The following is an 18,047-nucleotide window of genomic DNA, read 5'->3' on the forward strand; positions in this document are numbered from 1 at the left end:
ATTCTGCCCTCTACGAGGAGAATAACGTTTTATTGTTATTTTCAAACTATTTTTTTTTTATCAGCAAGATAACTTTGTATGTTAGTAGAAAATTTAAGCTTTTATGTAACCTTCGATTTTGGAATGACATTTTGGAACAGCTGGGGTGTTTGTAAAACTACACCGTATCCAATTCGATTTTATGGTCTATATAATGCAACATAGTCCTTTGTGTCCACTACTTGCTTGGATTTTCCACGCTATGTCAGCATAGTCCTTTGTGTTCACTTCTTGTTCAGCTTTTTCATGCTAAGTCAGCATAGTCCTTTGTGTTCACTTCTTGTTCAGCTTTTCCACGCTATGTCAGCATAGTCCTTTGTGTTCACTTCTTGTTCAGCTTTTCCACGCTATGTCAGCATAGTCCTTTGTGTTCACTTCTTGTTCAGCTTTTTCATGCTAACTCAGCATAGTCCTTTGTGTTCACTTCTTGTTCAGCTTTTCCACGCTATGTCAGCATAGTCCTTTGTGTTCACTTCTTGTTCAGCTTTTTCATGCTAAGTGAGCATCCGGCATAGAGGCAGTAACTAAAAGAGAACACCCGGTATGGTTTCCCTTTGTATTGAAATATTTTTATTGTCATAGATTAAAAATACTTAAAATTCTATGCATCTATTGCTATAGAAAACCTTAGTATTCTCTTCTTAAAATTCTCCAAGAAAGTCTTGACTGTTACCGGTGGGGTTGGCGCCAGCATGTTGTCACAACAAATAATCTCTTTACTTAATTTCCACAAAAAATCATGCCCTGATTGCCTGTTAGACTTCAACAGAAGGAAGAAACGGCGGTAGGCATAGCGGGAGACCGCGTACCATGTTAATGCCCGCTATGGTGAAGTGATGGCTTACCCATTACGGTAAGTCTTTGTCGTTATATCTCACGGCTTGAGCACTTACCGAGATGACGTTTGGCTTATTGATATCCGAGTGGTATAAATTCGCTGAATGAAGTGTTTTATCACCGAAGTGATAGTTATCGCTTACATGATGGTCATCTAGCCAATCGACAGAACACCTTCATTTTATCAAGAATTGCCCTGAAAATAGAAAAGCATAAAAAACGAAATTAGAGAAAAAACGAAGAAGAATTTCTACACACAAACGCTGTATCTACTGAAGATAACCCTCGTATTCATTGGTAAGTGATTTTTCAAATTCGCGTTAATTAAGTGGGGCGTTAATTTCCTATAATAAGGTATATACTCCAATATAAAATTTCACATTGGAAAACAACGACGCTTGCTACTCATTAAAAAAACCGATAAAAAGTACAAAAAAGAACAGAAAATACCAATCACAATTACACCAGCTCAAAGTCAAGGATTATGAAAAAAAAAGTAAATGAAATATTTATCCGCAGGATTCTCCTGAATTGATAAGTGTATGTTTCTCTCAAAATTGTTTACAGGAAAATACAGGATTTAAAGGAAACAGGATTCAAAGCAGGAATATTTCATCTTATTTTCAGATGTATTTTTTAAAGAAAACCTAAGTTATTATTTTTTTTTTACATTTCTTGGTATTAGTGGGAAATCAATTTGACAAAGCTATTTCGGAATCCTAGCTCCCAATTATAAGGAATTGTTGTGTGCTGTGAATGACTTTTAATATAGGTGTATACTACAAAAATGGAAGCGCACCCAAGCCGCTTTAATGAGAAGAAACAACTAAATTGTCTTGACCAACTATCCATAATGTGACAATTTAGTTACTGTGAGTCTTGAGTTTATCTATGGAGCTTTTTAAGGCTGAAAACGATCTTAAGGAGTTCTTAAACTTCAGCGTATAAAAGATACTATATGAAATATTAGAATGAGAATGACATGAGTGACTAATAACAATCTTTAAGGCTGTTATTGTTAACATAATTATAATTCTGCACTAGGCCTAGATACATAAATCCGGATTTTTTTAAGGATTTTTTGATGAGAAAAAGATTTTTAGAAAATTAAAGATTTATAGAACAGTTGAGGATATTTAGAATTTCTTTAGATATTAAAGTGCCTTTGTCAGCTTCACCTTTGTTATTGTTTTCATTTAATATTGGGAGACGCATAATGTGTTAAATCTCGCAGTAACCATCTGAAAGTAAAGTTCTTTACTTCATTTGCCAAATTAAATAAAAAATATTACATTGGTTTCCTAAAATCAGCCGATGGAAATGGATGTTTTTTCGCACTTGGTACTTTGCTGGGAGGACAAAATGGCGGCTGGCAGAGGCTGTTTAAAACCTCGTAGAAATGCTGCCCTTGATCACCACTGCCAGTCTCACAAGTAACAAATTTCAATTTGCATAAAAAATCCACATTTTCACCATTTTGTTATCGGCTAATTCAATATTTATTAACAAAGATTTAAAAAAAAAACACATAAATATATACAAAAAAAAAAATTTTAATTTTTGTTAAAACATCAATAGAGAATATCCGGATATTTTAGCCTATTTTTCGGGAATTTTAAGTAAAAAATATTTTTTTTTTGGGAGAATATCCGAAAGGATTTTTATATCATTTTTGGGAGTAATGTATCTAGGCCTATACTGCACTCTATAACGGAACCCACCAAAAAAAAAAAAAAAAAAACAATAACAATATTTTAAAAAAAGATCCTTATAAAACAAAAAGAGTGTTTGTGTACAACATAAAAATAACGTTTATTGATCTGCTTGCCATCAGTCTTTTTTTTTTCTTTTTCTGTTACCGCGGTCGCCTAGATAAATGTTAAACTACCTCAATTATATAACAATAGACTTTATTTTCTGACCAGACTTTATCTTTTCGAGGTTGAACTGCTGCTATTAGCAGGAAACTCGAACATGTCAAGAAACTGGTCGGAACCTTGGAGACAGCGATATGATGAGGAGCTTCTTTGTAGAAGCACAACTAGAGATGGCATCGAAGCGACACTCTTTCTAGTGATCAACTGTTTGTCACTATTTGGTAACATCCTGATATGCTTTGTTATCATCCATACGAACGGTCTTCGCCGAAACACCACAAATGTATTGATAGTTGGCTTAGCAGTCTCAGATATCCTCCAGGCCCTCCTCGGCATGCCGCTGACTTGCGGTGTCCTTCTAACGGGAAAGTGGATCTTCGGGGAGTTCCTCTGCAAAGTCCAGGGGTTCTGGCTTTTGTTCCTAGGATTCGTGTCACTGCACAGCATGGCGTTGACCGCGCTCAATCGATACTTTTGCGTGGTGAGACCGGAGGTGTATCGACGTGTATTTACGAGGAAGTCCACGCTGCTTATGCTGTGCGCTGTGTGGGTGTTTGCGCTAGCGAGTGTTACTCTACCGCAGATTTCTGAACAGGTTACTTTCCGCTTTCAGGCCAATCGCGCAGCTTGTTTTATAACATTGACAGAGTTTGCTGAAAATATTGTGTACACTTCGTATTCAGTTATTTGTTATATAGCGCTACCGTTGTGCGTCATAGTGGTGTGTTATGCAAAAGTTTATGCGGTTATACGACACCACAAGAAACGTCTACGTTCTGCTACGGAGGTAAGACATAGAGTTATGGCCTGTCTAAATGACTGTACACATCATCTGATGTGCGCACATCACCTAGTGTGTTCATGACGAGAACTGCGCACATCACCAAGTGTGTACATGACGAGCACTGCGCACATCACCTAGTATGTACATGACGAGCACTGCGCACATCACCTAGTATGTACATGACGAGCACTGCGCACATCACCTAGTATGTACATGACGAGCACTGCGCACATCACCTAGTATGTACATGACAAGCACTGCGCACATCACCTAATGTGTACATGACGAGAACTGCGCACATCACCTAGTATAATAATACGAGCACTGCGCACATCACGTAATGTGTACATGACAAAAACTGCGCACATCACCTAGTATGATAATACGAGCACTGCGCACATCACCTAATGTGTACATGACGAGAACTGCGCACATCACCTAGTGTGTGCATGACGAGCACTGCGCACATCACCTAGTGTGCACATGACGAGCACTGCGCACATCACCTGATGTGTACATAACGAGAACTGCGCACATCACCTAGTAGGATAATACGAGCACTGCGCACATCACATAGTGTGAACATGACGAGCACTGCGCACATCACCTAGTGTGTACATGAAAAGCACTGCGCACATCACCTAGTGTGCACATGACGAGCACTGCGCACATCACATAGTGTGTAAATGACGAGCACTGCACACATCACCTAGTGTGTACATTACAAGCATTGCGCACATCACCTGGTGTGTAAATGACGAGCACTGCGCACATCACCTTTGGTACATGTCTAGAGCGTCGTTCGAAAACGTAAGTATGAATTAAAGCCGTAAATTGCTGTTTTGCTTTGTTTTGTTTTGCCAGGATTTTACGAACACTCTCCAGGTACCACAGGCTTCCCAACAGCGTAACGCATCAAACAACACGGCTCGCCATGTTTCAGTAGAAGAAATCCAGTCAACAAACACGCTTTTCGCGATCGTCCTCGGCTTCGGCTCATGCTGGATCCCTTCTATATTAGTCGAATTGGTTGACTCTGCTCTCCCCGGGGGAATGGTCCCACGGGAGTTGTATGTCACCTATATCTTCTTGGCGTTTCTGTCATGCGCAATCAACCCAGTTCTGTACAGTGTAATGAGTCGCCGCTTCCGTCGGGCTACCTTTCAAGCACTGCGCGCATGCTGTTCTCTGAAAACAGCTACGAACGTGGCACCGATAACAGCTGAGTCCATTCCCAGGCAATCACCAAGACCCTCACGGGGGTCGACAGGGTGAAGAGGCCCTACCCCGAGCCTTAGACTCTACCAGCCGCCATCTTGTACCCCGAGCCTCAGACTCTACCAGCCGCCATCTTGTACCCCGAGCCTTAGACTCTACCAGCCGCCATCTTGTACCCCAAGCATTAGACTCTACCAGCCGCCATCTTGTACCCCAAGCATTAGACTCTACCAGCCGCCATCTTGTACCCCAAGCATTAGACTCTATCAGCCGCCATCTTGTACCCCAAGCATTAGACTCTATCAGCCGCTATCTTGTACCCCAAGCATTAGACTCTATCAGCCGCCATCTTGTACCCCGAACCTTAGACTCTACCAGCCGCCATCTTGTACCCCGAGCCTTAGACTCTACCAGCCGCCATCTTGTACCCCGAGCATTAGACTCTACCAGCCGCCATCTTGTACCCCAAGCATTAGACTCTATCAGCCGCCATCTTGTACCCCAAGCATTAGACTCTACCAGCCGCCATCTTGTACCCCGAACCTTAGACTCTACCAGCCGCCATCTTGTACCCCGAACCTTAGACTCTACCAGCCGCCATCTTGTACCCCAAGCATTAGACTCTAACAGCCGCCATCTTGTACCCCAATCATTAGACTCTATCAGCCGCCATCTTGTACCCCGAGCCTCAGACTCTACCAGCCGCCATCTTGTACCCCGAGCATTAGACTCTATCAGCCGCCATCTTGTACCCCGAACCTTAGACTCTATCAGCCGCCATCTTGTACCCCGAACCTTAGACTCTATCAGCCGCCATTTTGTACCCCAAGCATTAGACTCTACCAGCCACCATCTTGTACCTCGAGCATTAGACTCTACCAGCCGCCATTTTGTATTCCGAGTGAAAGAAGTATCCACTCACTACATTTTGCAATAAAAATAACTGGGGCTTAACTCGATAACTCCCAGACTCAGTAAACATCGCACTTTATTTATCTTATTTATAAATATTGAAGAGATGTCATTTCCATAGGCCGATTTGAGAGAACTATTGCGATATTTACCTTTTGGGGGGGATGGTTTGAGATTTCTTTAAATTATTTTAAAGTGGGCACCTGAAACAAACGTTTCCCGCCCTCACCTAAACACAAGAACAAAGGTGTCATTTTTAGCTTTTAAACCAGTCGAAGCAGAAACAACCGCAAGATATCTTTGTTTTCTTTTTTTATTGCCTTTGTGCTTGCGTTTCGTTGTGCGAAGTTAAAAAGAAACAACTTAGATTGATGTCAGGTTACAATAACTGACCAATTCAGACCTCAAGCCTTCCAGTCTTTCAAGATAGCGACCGAGTTTGACGAGAATTTAAACGAGGACAGTACTTTATTTGTGACCGCATGAACTAGTACTCTCCCTTAATTTAACCATTCATGAAGTACTGGCCGTGGGGCCATCCATGACGTACTGACAGAGATAATTCACTTTTTTCACAACTCGTTTTCCCTAAAAAAAACCCTGCTTGCATCACTGGTGAAAACAGAGCTTTGAAGTTACGGGTATATCCCCTATATATTATTATATATATTAGTGTAGTTTCCTTTTATTGTTGTCGCATAATCTTTTACCTATAAATTATAGAGGGTCAATGTTTACAGGGTGTTGAGATATTTCTCGTTACTTAGCGATCCGGTTGTTAGGCGCGTGCTCGATCATCCGGGAACTTCACACTTCTAGGCGGAAAAACGATTAAAGGCAGTTTTACAAGGATCAGCTTGCAACAACAACTGTTCGCGTTAGAGCTTGCTGGTATGTCAAAAGAGTCAATTTAAGCGCAACATGGAATGGTACAGGCATTTTACACGATACAATTTAAAACAAACATCTATTGGCAAAATCACTTTAATATTCAGTCTTAATAGTCGCGCGGTAGCCCTTGTTAACAAAGATAGCAATTTGTAAGCAAAGACGCCATCCACTTTTCGCGCAACACCTTCTTTTTTTCTTAATAAGAAATGACTCACTCAAAAAAAATGGAGAAAAATATTCATCCAAACAAATAGGAGACAACCTCTATACCTTCCCTTCCCCCCCCCCGAAATTTTAGTGATCCGTGCATACTTATTTATATTTATTTACATTTTTTAGCGCAGTACCCGGTAAACCGGAAGATTTAAACAACAACAACAAATTCATGCTGATTAGAGTAAACTCTGCTCTGGGCAGCCTGTGTTACTGAATGGTTTCTGTAACTTGTTGTAATTTAGCTAAGCAGTTGATCATTTGCTTGCCTCTCCTAACCCTGTCTTCTAGGTTGCATGGAACGCCTTGGCGATCCTCCTTGACCACGTGCTACTGAAAAAGCCATGGGGGAGCCATTAGTTCGAGGTGCCCTGGGTGGGCTAGACCCGACCCAAGCGACAGCCAAACACTCGCTTGAATGCGACTTTAAAAGGCTTGTTGACTGCACCGTATATAAGAGGGTGTATGCCGTTATTAAGGTAATACAAATAGGTATACATCATTTGCGCCTTCCTTGTTAAAATGGCTGGCGCAAAAATGTCAAGGTAATGAACTACCGAGACGGGAAGCATACATAATATGTACCCAAATACTAGAACAAAAAGTACTTTAGTGATTCGTGTTTCTTCTCCTCTCAACTGCGTTCCCCTGCTGCGGACTTGCCGCGTCTGGCCGCGTCCTGCTCGCGTCTGGTCGCGTCCTGCTTGCGTCGTGTCGTGTCTATTATCTTGTATACCACCGTTTGCCATTTGAGTGTTGTGGACTTTGACTGTTTTGTGGATTTTCCAGTGGGAGATAATCATCACCGTGACAGGTGCGATTATATAAAAGAAGGTAGTCAGCACGGAAAAACCAGCGTCCACTTCTCTGCTTTTGAAAACAGCAAAGCAAATTGCACGATCGGCACGAAATGTGAACTTAAACAGTGGAATCATCATGACCACGGTTACTGTGGCAACAGAGCCTAGCCATACTGCCAACACCATACCCCATGCGTAGGACTTTTTGAAATATTTTCGGTACAAATTGGGTTTTACCACAAAAAGTACCTGTTTACGGCGGTCAGCCCGTTCATCTGCAGGTTTCCGTAACCGATCGCAAAATAGAGGAATCCGAAAACTGTACAGGCGGTCTTTCCAAACGGCCATTTGCTATTTGCCAGCACAAAACAAGACATAGCCATGCAGCTTAATGCAATAAGTACATTTGAACCGGCGAGAACGGCGATGTATAGATTTGTCAGGGTGTATAATACCGAACTCCGGAGAATTACCAGAAGTACAATCAAATTCCCAGTCAATGAGCCGGCAGTTATTGTTAACATTAAACCAAACTCAAGACCTTTCAACCAGGGTGTAGGGCTCTGGAGGTCTTCATACATTGACACGTTCATGACGGCGCTGTTAACCGGCTGATCAACCCAAGGTTCTCGAAGACGCCGGCCCAAGTCTTGTTGCGTCAGAGTTATTGCTCACACTTCTTCAAAAGGTGTTTGACAAGCTAAACAAATTAATAAAAAGCGACCACCACTTTCCCAAAGAATCCAGGAAATCAATTATCGACTGAACTCATCAAAATCTGGGATTCTGAAAGCATCCTGTATTTTAGTAGCAAATTATTTGAAAATGGATACTATATTCTCAAGAATGATATTATCTTCTAGGAAATTCTCAATTTCATTTTTTGTGGTTCTCACAGGGTGTTAATTAATAATGGCGCCTAAGTTTGCTTAAAAGGTGTTCATATTTATTGGTTTTTATTATTGACCACACATGTATAAATTTTACTTTTGCTATGATATTTCAATATCAACTTAACACTTTAATCCCAAAACAATTACTTTAAGAGAAAAGTTATGTTGTTATGTAAAGAATTTATGTTGTCATGTAGAGAAGAATTTTTTTTTTATATCGAGTAGTAATATTGTTATGTCCTTAAGGTGATCCACCTTGAGATTCGAGGGTGGGAAAAATTTTAAAATTTTAAACTTTCGATTGCTTGTAAGATGAACATGAAATCCTGGAAGCTTCTGCTTTTCGTATTCTTAAAAGCATCTTTTTATCTGTTGTATATAAACAAGTTCAAAATGAAATTATTTGGCGACAGCTATAAGAAAACAAATATTTGCATGTTAAGACTTTAAAACCTTCGTTTGTCTGATATTGGTCATATGAATAGCCTCATTCTAAACTCCAATCTTAGGGCCCCCGAATGGTCCCCTTGAAATTTCGATGTGCTCGCACTTTTCGGCTAATCTTAGGGCCCCCGAATGGTCCCCATTGCAAATATAAATAGACACAAAAATTCCGTGAAAAAAGCCAGACAATATTTGCACATTCGACAACATTTGTACATCACACTAGTACCTTTTCTTTATTTCCTTTTTTCTTGCATGCAATAGTGGACTTGCGCTAAGAGATCACGTGACTTTTCTGGGTGGCAAATTCAAAACAAAATAATCAAACAAAAAAATTAGAAATGACTGCGCCCGTCACAGAGAACGACTAAATAAAAATCTTCAAATGAAAGAAAAAAATTCTGGCTCTTTTCGTTAGCGCGGAATAAATTGCTTTTTGTTGTTATTATTTTGCCGCTAAACGCCTGAGCGCGCGCTAGTTACGCAATACGTCTTATTTCCATTATGCCAGGCAAATCTTCAAAAAGGGGTTCTCATTTTATCCATATCGTTTTCTATTAAAGAGCTATTTTATTTCAAATTTGCCGTATGCTTGGCTATTTCCGACCTTTTGGGGAGAATAACTATTGATTAAAAATATGAAAAAAATTAGAGCCTCTTTTATAGCAAGGCCAGTGTTCTGCATGTCTGACAAATAATACGAAGATCGGACGGATTCTATGGTACCAACACTTCAAAGTTTGTTGCTTTTTGGTGCATTTTAGTTTCGCTGTAATTTCCAAAACTTTCGCACCATACTGGTTTTTAGTACCCTAGAAAATGGCCTAAACAAATCATTTTCGCAGATAAACATTTCTTTAGGGTGAAAGTGAACCGTAACCGTAGGATATGTCAAAACTTCGTTTTCGAAGATTCAAAATCAACCTTTTAACGGCTTTAGAATGCAAAAAGGCCATAAAAACGTTTATAATCATTTTTTGTTCTAAGAATTTCCGCCATCTTGGATCCGCCATCTTGGATCCGCCATCTTGGATTCTTATCTGGAATCATTACAGAAAAAAGTATTTGCATGCATTTATTTCTGCTCAAAGTAATGCGAATTGCATAATATTAGCCTTAAAAGTGTCATCAAGTAAATCTAGTGACATTTTTAACAAAAGCTTTGAGACAGCAAAATTTACCCACCCCTCCCCCCAAATATCCGAGGTAAAAAAGTTCTTGCGCTGTTGTGAATCTTGTCATCTAAACAAACTATAAAGTCAAAACAGGCATTTAAATCTGAGAAACAGGGCCAAAATATGAAAAATTCATTACTTTTTCGTTTTTGGAAAACCTATGTGTGAAAATACGGTTGCCATGGTAACATGGAGCGTCTACTCGACATGTCAATGGCATCAAAATGTCCGCAGATAGATTTTAGGAAAAATCACCAAGTTTTAGTCTCTTAACTGTTATGGTTCAGAAGTTATAGTAATTTTCCTGGAGGGAGGGCTTACAGAGACCCCCCCCCCCCCAAGTCTGAATAGGGTTAAGCAGGTACCATCTTTATTGAAATGACAACATCTTTCTTTTCTTTTATTCGATATCGATGATAATCCTAATGTTATGATATACAATGATCCTAATATTCGATATCGATGATAATCCTAATCTTATGATATTCAATGATCCTAATATTCGATATCGATGATAATCCTAATCTTATGATATACAATGATCCTAATATCCGATATCGATGATAATCCTAATCTTATGATATACAATGTGGGACCACTTGCTGACCTCTCTCATTATCTTCCATTTTTGGGGGGAGGGGTGGAGGCGCCTTTGTTTGCTCTACTATAGTCATAGCTTTTAGTTGGATAGCGCGAGAATCTGAGTACTTTGGCCACCCCCCTCAACTGGCAAGTTTGCATGCCACAGGGCTCCCGCATCAATATTTTCTATTCTCTTTGGTTTTAAAGGTCCTTGCACCTAGAGCTTCATGCGGGGAGGTTATGTGTAGACTGATTGCTTTAAGGGGAGTTTAATTGTTGTCGAGGAGCGCGTTGAGCGGTGCTGACGAGACCCCTCGAATGCCACACAAGGTAAGCGAGGAATGTTGAATGTTCATGTTTTATTTCATTGCTCGTCCCTTACAAACTTATTTTTACACTTATAAAAATCTTACAATTATATAGAAATTAAAAATCATGTCGGTTTTAGAGTAAAAAAAATCAACAAAATTTTCGCTGTCAGGTCCGGTGTTCAGTCCTTGTGTTCCGTTCTTTGTGTTCCAATCGTTTCCATGGCAACCAGTGTGAAATCTATCCCCGGCAAGGGACCTTTCTGTACTTAAGACTACAAGGCAAAATCACGAAGATTAGGAGTGCAACTTTCATGTTCTTCCCCTTCAAGTGAACGTTTTATGATCGTCCGGTTCGGGGAAGATTTAGCAGCGGTTCTATGGTGTACTTACATTCGACGATAGCAGTATCGGTAGCAGTGGCGGTAACGGCGGGGCTTTCCGTGGTAGTATTTGTACCTCCAGACGCAGCGGCGACGGTAACGGCAGTGGTAGTATTTAACTTTGCAAAAACACTTCTGGTAGCAGTGGTACTTATAGTAAAACTTGTGCTTTCCAAAATACGATTTGCAATATCTGGAGCGACGACACACGCGATGGCAGCGACGATAGAGATGATGTCTTTTCTCAGGAACATTCTCGTCTGTTGAGGGTGCATTCATTAAAAAAAAATCCATAAGATATACGCATTCATTGGAGGATTATATAGAGTATGGCTGGATAAGAATCTAAATTATTAAACTATTAACGTAGACTTTACCTTTCTCCACTTCAGCTACCTCGTTTTCTGCTTCTCCTGGGTTCTCATCGTTTTCTGTGAATAAAGAACGCGTGTTTCAGATACGTTGATACAAATGATGGTTCATCAGCACGCGACGCCTTCCTGCCGACGCCGAAAACGTGTTTATTTTAGTAATGTTTTTTTTACTGAAATGAGTTGAATTTGAGGGAAGGTACTAGAGGGTAGTTGCTGTTTATCATTGCTTAGCCTAAACTAGGAACTTGCGAAATCCGTCAATATTTGCCAACGCGTCCTATTCTATTGCCTCCTTCGCTTAACATCATTATAGTAAATAAAAATAGAAATATAAATGCGTGTAACATTGTAATTGAGCGATTTCTTACGGCTATGTAATACACACCGGTTCCACCTTCTGAATCGTCCTCGGGCTCCTCTTGGGTCTCTTCATCTTCCTCACCTGGATCGTTGGAAAAATGCGGAAAAAGAATGTTAGAGATCTTATAAACTCCTCCAGAGCTGAGGATGGCTTAACACAACAGTTCGACCTTGAAAAACTTGATTGGCCTCTTCGTCATCTTTCTCTGTCTCCTCAGCCTCCGAGAGTAAAGAGGACACTCCCTTATTGATTTGTGTGACTCGTCACATCTAACGTCGGCTTTTCGCTAGCAAAGAAATCGCGCGGTGCGTAAATCAGCGAGGAGGAAAACACAGAGAAGGAAGAAACTGGCCGACAATCTTCGCTGCCTTCGTGTTTTCTTCGTGTTAATTCACACACACGTGTTTGAGGGCTTTAATGTATTTTACGCATTTAAAGTCCGAGGACCACGTACCATCATCCTCCTGGAGGGGCTCGTCCTTGGTCTCGTCTTGGGCGGCAGGGCTGAGCTCCTCTTCGGTGGTAGCAGGAGCTGATAGTGCTAAGGCCACGAAGCCGAGCAGGAACAGTAGCAGTATCTTGTGCGACATCTTGGCTCAGGGAACACTCTCTTGGGTGCGCCTCGTTCAAATGGGTGCAGAGGCTGTGATTCCTGCTTTTTTATACCTCATTTAAAGAGAACTGTTGCAGAAACTTTGGAGTGGCCATTAACCATTTAGAAGGTTTAAATAGAATAGACAAAGCAATCCCTAGAGTGGAACGTCAACAAAAGACTTGAAATGTTATTCCAGTAATAATTTATGGTAGAATTTGAATAGAAACAGGAACATGTCTGCATTCATAGATATAGATGAGTTAAAGCAATAATTTATATTGTTCGATTAATATTTCTTAAGATGCTTGGTAAATACAGAAAGGGGTTCTCGTGAGCAGGACGTCAACTAGCCTTGTGATCCACGCAACATCGCAGCCTGAACAACAGGAACGTGTCATTGTATTTGAGAATTATCCATTTAAAAATATCACTATTAGAAAGTGTCACTTCTTCTTTGAAACATTTCAGATATTTCAGGATACTGAGTAATTTCAAGTGCTGCTATTTAATTATCCTCGAAGATGTAGTATGAGTCGCGTCACGAAAATAACACTATGATTCCAGGAGGCCTCCCACAAGAATTCTTACCCCCTCTGGAAGTGAAAAGCTGAGTTTTAACCCCCAAAATCGGCACTTAGACCCCCCCCCCTTACTCAATGTTTCCAATTTTCTCCATGGGATACATCAAAATCAATAAGAATGTTAATTTATTCAAGTTCTGATAAGTTGTCTGGTGTGATGGATGGGTTCATTTTGAAGTGTCTAAAGCATTAAAGCTTCTTTCGCTTTAGCTGTTCCTGAAGTGCGTTACATACCATGACAAAAATAGCTTTGCGGTTCCAGAAAGATCTAATCCAAAAGGTGTGAGTTTTTGGAGGCCTCCTGTACCAACTTAATTTTTATCCCCTGGAAGTGACTTTTGAGCTGACGATAACGATGACAAAGATAATGAAGATGATGATTAAAATATCTAGCAGTGCACTGTTATCCGTATGGCTTGAACAATTTTTAATATTGATTCTAATTTCAAAACAAAAGCAGCTTGGAAGTGGACTTTTGAAAGATAACATTAGTGCTTCCGATTCAGTGCCATCACATATCATTGACTATCGTTTGAAAGGGGTCTTATGGTGTTGTTATCAATAAAAAAGACATCAGCCTCTCTTTTTTATCAATATCGACTTCATAACTCTATCCAAGAATAGGTTCAGGGAAGAAGTTTTATATCAAAACTTAGTCACTATCCATAAAAACAAACTTTGCACACAGAGTAGCCTTGAAGAGAGGAGTTTGATATCGTACCTGCCGCACGGTTCATTGCCTCAAAAGCTTTTAAGAGATGTTAAGCAATCATTAGCTGAAATTGACTCTTCTGAGATTTCTCGGCTCGGGTCGCATCTTGTCTTTCGATGGTTGAGACACAGAAACCTTACGGCTGGTGTACCGTCTGTCATAGTTCTCTTGGTTAATATATAGATTTAGGCACTGCCTAAATTTATCAATATATAATATAATACATATAATATCTAATAATAATATAATCCATATATAATATCATACATAATGCGTAAGTTTAATCGTTCATATAAGAGTGCTCGATACACGTATGTAGAGCGGGATATATCTTGATGTGTAGGGAATTTACAAATCCCCTGATGAGTGGGTAACCACGAAACAGGCTTGTAAGAATAAACAGTAGTTTGCGTATTTTTCTCACGAAAATAACAATATGATTCGAGGAGGCCTCCTTCAAGAATTCTTTCCCCCTCTGGAAGTGAAAAGCTTAGTTTTAACCCCACAAACCGGCACTGTGACTCCCCCCCCCCCCCCCCCCCCTTCCTTAATGTTTCCAATTTTCTCCGTGGGATTAATCAAAATCAATAAGAAATATAATTTATTCAAGTTCTAAAATAAGTTGTCTGATGTCTGGTTTGATGGTTGGCTTCATTTTGAAGTGTTTAAAGAATTAAAGCCTCTTTCCGTTGTAGCTGTTCTTGAAGAGCGTCACATACCATAAAAAATAGCTTTGCGATTCCAGAAAGATCTAACCCAAAAGGTGTGAGTTTTTGGAGGCCTCCTGCACCACCTTTATTTTCATCCCCTGGAAGTGACTTTTGAGCTGATGATGATGAGGATGATGATGATGATTAGAATATCCAGCAGTACACAGTAACCCATACGGCTTAAATATTTGTCAATATTGATCAGTGCGGAACATTACCATTTTTGGTTATATTTGATAAACAATCTGATTAACCAATCAGAGATGAGTATTACTATGCCCAGTCTCACGCGGACACGCCTCAACTCAGAGTGGGAAAACAAAATGGCGGTTCCGTTGAATCTGGAAAATCATGTTGAACGCCGCTTTTTAACTCTCTGCTAGCAGTGATTTCTTCTTATCTGTTTAAGCAGGGATTTCACCGACTCAGTGCGTCATATATACCCTATTTGTGTTGTTTCTCATCGGCAACAGACCTCATTTGCAGGGTTATTTTTACGATATCACCGAATCGTACTGAAATGAACGCGGAAGGGTAAGCCACTGCTAGCAGGCTATAACATGGATCACCAATTATCTAGTTGTACGTTTCATCAAGTCATACAAATGCACAAAATTTCCCTGGATTTATCTTGCTTTCGCACTCGGAATGAAGACACTCCAAAAAATATTTTAGCTGGGATATTGAAGCTACAATGAATATTATACAGAATGGCAGCGAGTCTCATTAAAAAAAATGAAGCTAAATCGTATACAGATTGGCCGCGAGTCACTGTTTATTGTATGCAATTTAAAGACACTACATGAAAGTACTGTTTAAATGTTTATATTTGATCCTGGAATAAATAGATTTGCTATGATCAGTAAATCTCAGGGATGGCAGTCATTATTCATAGCTGCATTAGTTTGCTATTACTCGTTGTAAAAAAAAGTCCTTACCACAAATGCTCACATTATGGCTTTTTTTATAAATGGATTCTAGAGGGGGCACTTGTTTGAGGGGCTATGTAATGTGCTTATTCAATGAGGGGTGTATGTATACCTCAGTGTCAGAACCATCCCCAAAGGACTTCATTGTATCCAGCTCTGTTTTCATCATGATTCATTTTTTTTAAAAAAGGAAGTTTTGTGACACAAATCGTGCTTAATACACAGGTTCTAACACCAAGTTAGAGCCATTGAGGGTGTATTTCATTGTGTGTGCAGACAAATGGAAAAAGGCATAAAGTGTAAACTAGGGTGAGGAAAAGGCATGGTAAGGGCAAAGGGGTGGTGACTAAGAGTATGTCTAATTGGGGGTGCTGACACAGGTTGTGAAGATGAAGTAAACTTGTACCATGTTTGATTACTAGGCCTTGGAGATAATAGAAGAATGGGAGTGTAGTCATACCCTGGGTACCAGAGGCTCCAAGCTTCACTAGAGCAGATATCATATGGAAAATATCTATTCATATTTGGTGAAAATTCAGGCTTATTTTTTTTCTCGCCAGTCTCTATTATATGCGCAAAGAGTCTTTTTTTATATATAGAAAGGGAATTAAATTAATTTGTTTTGATAGGCTAGTCTGAGTGTTGAAGCTCCCATTTAAAACTATAGTGATATTAAGAATTTATATGTTTGGGGTATATAGGTTTGAGTAATTCTTTGGGAGGTAAGTTTCTATACTTGGTATATTTTATGTATAGAACTCAGGTTTGGGTATTTTTTTTCTTTTTTTTTTTGGGGGGGGGGGCTAATTTGACAAAAAGTCCTTATCGCAAATGCTTATTTTAGCATGTTATGCCCTTCTTTTTACCCCTCTTGTACCAGGTTTGATTACTAGGCCTTGGAGATTCTAGGAGTATGATTGTGCAGTCATAGATATCATACTGTATGGAAAATAAATATTTATATTTGGTGATACTTCAGGAGCATTTTTTATCTCAGTGCCTATTGCACAGAGTTTGTTTGTTGTCTTTTTTATAAAAATGGAATAAAATTGATTTTATTTAATAAGCAAATCTAAGAGTTGAAGCTCCCTTATAGCAAGATTTTGTTTGCTTGGGCTATAGAATATAGGCTTGGTTATTTATTTGGGAGGTAAGTTTCTATGCTTGGTATATTTTATGTATAGAACTCAGGTTTGGGTATTTTTGAGGATGAGTAGGGGGGGGGCTAATTCATCAAAACATTCTTATCGCAAATGCTTATTTTAACATATTATGCCCTCTAGCATTAGATTTTAGAGGGGGCACTGGTTTGAGTGGCTATGTAATGCGCTTAGTCAATGAGGGCTAATTTATGGTGTGTGCAGACAAATAGGAAAAGGCATAGAGTGTAAAATTAAAGGTTGAGAAATGCATGGTAAGGGGAGTGAGGTTGTGATGACTGAGGGCATGTCACATGTGGTGTGCTCACACAAGGTGCGAAGACAAGGAAGTAAAATTGTACCGGGTTCGATGACTAGGGCCTTGGAGGTGAGGAGGATAGAGTTTTTTTTTTATAAAAGGGAATAAAAATAAATTAAATTTGATAAGCAAGGTTTCCTTCTAAAACTTTTTTACGGGACTGGAAAGTTTCAAGCTTTTGTATGATTTACGCATAGAACTCAGATTTGGGTTACTTTTTTGGGGGGAAGGGGGGGGGCTATCTATTCTTGGTGGAGTTTTGGGTATAGAGTTCAGATGCAGGTATACTCTTAGGGGTGGCGCGGTTCCATTCTTTTGGGGGCATAAAATGTTCGTATCTGTCGGAACCAACAATCATGTTTACAGCTAGAGTGCCCCCCCCCCCCCCCCCCATGTTGTTGTGGTGGTCGCAGGGCAAGACATTTAGCTAAAGAATGATAAGAAGCGAACCCCCGAGAGACAAGGGTAGGGTAAAATGCTTTTCGGCTAAATGTTGACACGAATTTCCATACCTATTCTTCGGCGATTTTTCCCTGTTGTATAGACGTTGGGCCTTGACTCGCACTTTCCTCCTCACAATTCAACCTCCGCTCTCCTCAACTTTCACCATACCCTGTGGGCACTCGTTTCGGCTTGTGGTGAAAATTGTTTTTGTATGTCATGATCCTCATTTATCCTAGTATTTCTCTTTTTCTAAACGTGAACATTACGAAAAGAGTTCGATTTTACGGCAGTCTCCAATAAAAGCGCTCAATTTGAAAAGGTTTCCCAAACGATATTTTACTTTCTAGCACAGGAACTCATCAACCAAATATCAAACTTGGTATAGAGCAGGATATTTTGCTGTTTTGGTCGATTTTTGCGATGCGACGTCTCGCTAACAAAACAAATTCAAGTTTCAAACTCCGCGCGGCCATTTTGAATATTTGTATAATAAGTAGGTAAATCGATATAACCAAAAATAGTAATGT

At 39.8% G+C, this 18,047-nt stretch overlaps 2 protein-coding genes across 2 annotated transcripts; one reads left to right on the forward strand and one right to left on the reverse strand.

Annotated features, from left to right (window-relative positions):
* Positions 1-613: 613 nt before the first annotated feature.
* On the forward strand, positions 614-5,200 carry LOC5502334 (melatonin receptor type 1B-A). Its single transcript, XM_032370597.2, has 3 exons — positions 614-1,173; positions 2,818-3,540; positions 4,402-5,200. The coding sequence occupies exons 2-3, from the start codon at positions 2,851-2,853 to the stop codon at positions 4,810-4,812; spliced, it is 1,101 nt and encodes a 366-aa protein (XP_032226488.2). The 5' UTR covers positions 614-1,173; positions 2,818-2,850; the 3' UTR covers positions 4,813-5,200.
* Positions 5,201-11,009: 5,809 nt separating this feature from the next.
* Positions 11,010-12,739, reverse strand: LOC116609814. The gene is made up of 5 exons (XM_032370603.2): positions 12,546-12,739; positions 12,116-12,172; positions 11,734-11,787; positions 11,367-11,616; positions 11,010-11,248 (listed from the first exon to the last, which is right to left on the reverse strand). The coding sequence occupies exons 1-5, from the start codon at positions 12,679-12,681 to the stop codon at positions 11,215-11,217; spliced, it is 531 nt and encodes a 176-aa protein (XP_032226494.1). The 5' UTR covers positions 12,682-12,739; the 3' UTR covers positions 11,010-11,214.
* Positions 12,740-18,047: the final 5,308 nt, after the last annotated feature.

This window comes from Nematostella vectensis, chromosome 11 (assembly GCF_932526225.1).
Source record: "Nematostella vectensis chromosome 11, jaNemVect1.1, whole genome shotgun sequence".
NCBI lineage: Eukaryota > Metazoa > Cnidaria > Anthozoa > Actiniaria > Edwardsiidae > Nematostella > Nematostella vectensis.

Coding starts and splice junctions, on each gene's coding strand:
- LOC5502334 (XM_032370597.2), top strand. CDS start 2,851: ATGTCAAGAAACTGGTCGGAACCTTGGAGACAGCGATATGATGAGGAG. Junction 3,541..4,401: donor GTCTACGTTCTGCTACGGAG/GTAAGACATAGA, acceptor TTGTTTTGCCAG/GATTTTACGAACACTCTCCA.
- LOC116609814 (XM_032370603.2), bottom strand. CDS start 12,681: ATGTCGCACAAGATACTGCTACTGTTCCTGCTCGGCTTCGTGGCCTTA. Junction 11,788..12,115: donor CGATTCAGAAGGTGGAACCG/GTGTGTATTACA, acceptor CTTTATTCACAG/AAAACGATGAGAACCCAGGA. Junction 11,249..11,366: donor CGATACTGCTATCGTCGAAT/GTAAGTACACCA, acceptor TTTGCCTTGTAG/TCTTAAGTACAGAAAGGTCC.